The 3,931-nt window shown below is 51.2% G+C and overlaps 1 protein-coding gene and 1 non-coding gene across 2 annotated transcripts; one reads left to right on the top strand and one right to left on the bottom strand.

Moving 5' to 3' along the window:
* The first annotated feature begins 646 nt into the window (after positions 1-646).
* Positions 647-708, top strand: LOC116470030 (U7 small nuclear RNA). Its single transcript, XR_004248465.1, has one exon. It is a non-coding gene; the product is annotated as a U7 small nuclear RNA (small nuclear RNA).
* Positions 709-1,749: 1,041 nt separating this feature from the next.
* On the bottom strand, positions 1,750-3,731 carry LOC116468372 (ATP-dependent RNA helicase DHX33-like). The gene is given in 3 exon segments (XM_032755293.1): positions 1,750-3,421; positions 3,423-3,634; positions 3,636-3,731. Coding segments are annotated over 3 exon segments (1,962 nt in total). The 5' UTR covers positions 3,714-3,731.
* Between the last annotated feature and the right edge of the window lie 200 nt (positions 3,732-3,931).

Genomic DNA, 3,931 nt, shown 5'->3' with positions numbered 1-3,931 from the left:
AGTAAGTGGAAGAACTGGTTCAAAGTTTAAGAATTCAGTAAGATAAGATATATAGGAGCTGTCAGATCTTATTTCGTCCACGTATAACCATTTCTGACAGACAGCCCTAAATACTAGCTGAGAGCTTGACTGCACAGGACCACGGCTAGGGTTGGAAATAAAGACTGAGCCAGACTTGACATACACAACTCCGGACAGATGGGACCCTGGAATGGGGCTGCTCCGCCAGGCCACAGCTTCCAGAAAGAGACCATCCATGATCTCTGAAGAGCCTCTTGGGCAGTTTGGCCCCTTGGTGATAACTATGATTCATTCATTAAGAAATGACAAAACACCCCACAGATGTGTTTGGACCAAGTAAGCACAATAAAAGAGCTAAATCTCAGCTTCTTCTAGGGCAAAACGTTATCTGGGGAAAGATTAGTTGCTTCTGATAATTAAATAGCTAAGAGGAACCGTTAGTGCCTTTTCTCTGCTCAGAATATCAGAACAGGAAGAGACTACGGAGATCCTCCAATTCCCTCTGACAATGAGGGTTAGAGAGAGGTGCCTAGCAGTTAGAAAGCAGCAAAGCCAGATTGTCCCGATGTCCCTACGAAGAAGGAAAAAATATCATAGAAAATTAATAAGATGCAAGAATAAGTGTTACAGCTCTAGCTCTTTTAGAATTTGTCCAGCAGGTCTTCCAGACTTCACTGAACCACCCCCCCTCCGCCGCCGCCCACACACCAAAAAAGATACAAGAATGTAAGGCCAGATGTGGTGTGGTATCTGGCATAATAAGCCAATGTTCTCTGGGTTCTAGGTACCCCTCTCCTCCCCCCACCCCCACCACTTCTGCCCAAAAAGAAACAGCGGAAATGGTATGCAGAGTCACTCCTCATGCCCACATGTTCACTGGTGCCCAGTTAGAGAGAAAAATGGCAACTGTGTATGTGGGAGTCATCCACACACACAAAACACTGAAAGGTCAGTTTTCCATGTCTACACGTGACAGGATTTAGAAGGTACAAATCAACCTTCACCCAGGAAGCTTACATGTCTCCTGAAAGCACTGACAAGGTCACGCACCAGGGACCAGGAGGCTCCTTTACTGGTCTCTGCTTGGAGACAGACACAGAGCGGTCCACCCTGACACAAGCGTTCAGTAGGGATCCCCATCCCAGGAGGTATGAGATAACAGCACCTCCCTCTGGAAACTTCTACAGAAGTCAGTTGTGTTTTCTATTTTAAAACTGCATACAGAGAGAGAGAGACATTAAACAAGAACCAAGGGCAACATCCAAGCTCCGCAACCTCCTGTGGCCCTTCCAGAAAATCTCCCTCAGTCACAAGAACTTGGGATGTTGCTGTACTTAATTCACATCATGTGGAAAGCAGTAACATTCAGCCTAACGGCTCCCAACTCATTGTACGTGTGTCGTGCTCCAGGCGTAGTTCTGGGTACTTTCCATTCCTTTTCTCTAAACTTTATGAACCCAATTTTATAAGGATTATTATCATTACTCTCATTTGGCAGATGAGAAAACTGAGGCTCAGGTGTTAATTAAGTCAAAGTCACCCAGTAAGAACCAAAAGCATAATTTTGAAGTTTCCAGGTACAAATGATATGTCCATGTCTACAAGGTTCAGTCCCAGGAGTTGAGCAAAGATGCTTGCACGCTCCTGGAAGTCAGGCACCTTCAGCTGATTCCAGGCTTCTCTAAGCGCCAACCTGGAAGCCTGCTGCTGGCGGCATCCTGGGGCGGCTCAGTTTCTGGCGGTTCTCAGCTTCCTCCTAAAGTACTCAAGGGCAGCCTGGTAAAGCCACTCTGCATCCATGACACAGAGGTCCCGCATGTAGCACTTGTTGGTGTAGAGCAGCTCAGTGTACACGACGCAGGCCGGCTTGCAGTGGAAGAGGACAGAGGAGGTGTGGATGGCCACCGGCTGATGGGTGTCCGTGGTGGCATAGGTGCCGTCTGGCTGAAGCTCGGCGGTGCTCATGAAGAGGCTGTGAGCCAGGCAGCGGCGGACACTCTCCACGTTTCCTCAGGATGACACGATTGGCATTGACATCTTTAAGCAGATGTCCCTCAGCTGTGCTCTGACTTCTGCTACCAGCATGATATTCTTACTGTTGACAAAATTCTCTTTGCACCAATCCTTATTTCCGCCTAGGTTTTTGAAGGTCCGATAGATATTGAGCAGGGTCATGTGATCCCCCTCGCTGGATATGAACTTCTTGCGGACCCCTTGCACTTCCTCTCGCCGGGAAGGAGGGTTGTGGAGGACATTGTCCACAGACAGCAGGGAGACAATGTTCAGGATCTCCTCTGTACAGTGAAATTTGGGGGACATGAGGATGGTTTTGGCAAATTTGGGTTCTAAAGGAAATGCTGCCATCTTTCTTCCAACTGGAGTCACGGTAAGCTGGTCATCCTTATGTTCAAGAGCACCTAACAGGTCCAGTTGGGCAATGGCCGCCTGAATGTGATCTGGAGATGGCTTGGACATGAAGTCAAAGGTGAGCACATTTGGGACTTTCATTGCTAGAAGCTGAAGCATCACACTGGCCAGGTTACACCTCTGGATCTCTGGCACGGTCATCTTATCAAACTTCTCAAACTCCTCCTCCGTGTAGAGCCGGTAACAGATGCCACTCTCCTCTCTGCCCGCCCTCCCTGTGCGCTGCCAAGCCTGCGTCTTCGATAGGCGCTGCACTGCTAACACCTCAAGACCACTGTCAGGGTTATACTTCTTTGCTTTAACCATGCCCGTGTCAACTACATATTTTATTCCTGTAATGGTTATGGAGGTTTCAGCGATGTTGGTTGAAATGATCACTTTGCGATAGCCCTTTGGGGCCCATTGGAAGACTCGGAGCTGCTGTGCATAGGGCAGGGAGGCGTACAGAGGGAGGACCAGCATCGCAGGGCAGCCGTCTGGGAGGTGCTTTGCAATGTCTCGGCACGTCTTGCTCATGGCTTCGATCTCCTCCTGCCCAGTGAGGGACACCAGGATGTCCTGTGAAGAAGGGGCTTCCTGGTGGATCTGGAAGACGGAGACAAGTGCGGCATGCAGGTAATCATTCTGAGGCTGTTTGGTGTAAAACATTTGGATCGGATGCTGCTGACCCTCTAGGTAGATGACGGGGGCGCCATTGAAATACTGAGAGAACAGGTCCACATCCATCGTAGCTGACATCACAATCACTTTCAGGGGAAGTCTCCCTAGTTCCTTTCTCCTCTTCTGTGCAGCTTTCACCACTCCAAAGGGCACATCTGTGTGGATAGTCCGTTCGTGAGCTTCATCCAAAATGACGCAGCTGTACTTCCGAAGCAAAGAGTCTGAAATTGCTTCAGGCAGAAGCATGCCATCTGTCAGAAACTTGATCCTGGTGTCTTCTGAGGTGACGTCATCAAAGCGCACTGTATAGCCAACCAATGAGGACCGCGTTGTCCAGGTTTCGGAGCTGGGCCAACATTTGCCCCCGCGCCTGGAAGATGGGCAGACTCCGGCGCTGCAGCTCCACATCTTCAGGGTAGGGACTGGCCGAGGGCTGGGCCAGGGGCGGCTGCTGCCTCCTGCCTCCTCCTCCACCTCTGCCGCCGCTGCCCGCAGTCAGCAGCATCACCACTTGCCTCCCGGGAGGGGAAGGACCCAGCGCGGCTCGGAGGTTCAGAGCGCGGCCGGAATCTCTTGGCCGGCGGGAAGCCCGCCTCCTCAGGCATGTCGGGAGGGCACTGCGGCGGGAGGCCTGACAAGAAGGTTATTGGCCGGGCGCGGTGGCTCACGCTTGTAATCCCAGCACTTTGGGAGGCCGAGGCGGGCGGATCATGAGGTCAGGAGATCGAGACCACGGTGAAACCCCGTCTCTACCAAAAATACAAAAAATTAGCCGGGCGTGGTGGCGGGCGCCTGTAGCCCCAGCTACTCAGAGAGGCTGAGG

This window comes from Hylobates moloch, unplaced genomic scaffold, assembly GCF_009828535.3.
Source record: "Hylobates moloch isolate HMO894 unplaced genomic scaffold, HMol_V3 SCAFFOLD_5, whole genome shotgun sequence".
In the NCBI taxonomy this organism is placed as follows: domain Eukaryota; kingdom Metazoa; phylum Chordata; class Mammalia; order Primates; family Hylobatidae; genus Hylobates; species Hylobates moloch.
Note: the sequence above shows the minus strand (reverse complement) of the source record. Positions and strands in the feature narration are given on the sequence as shown.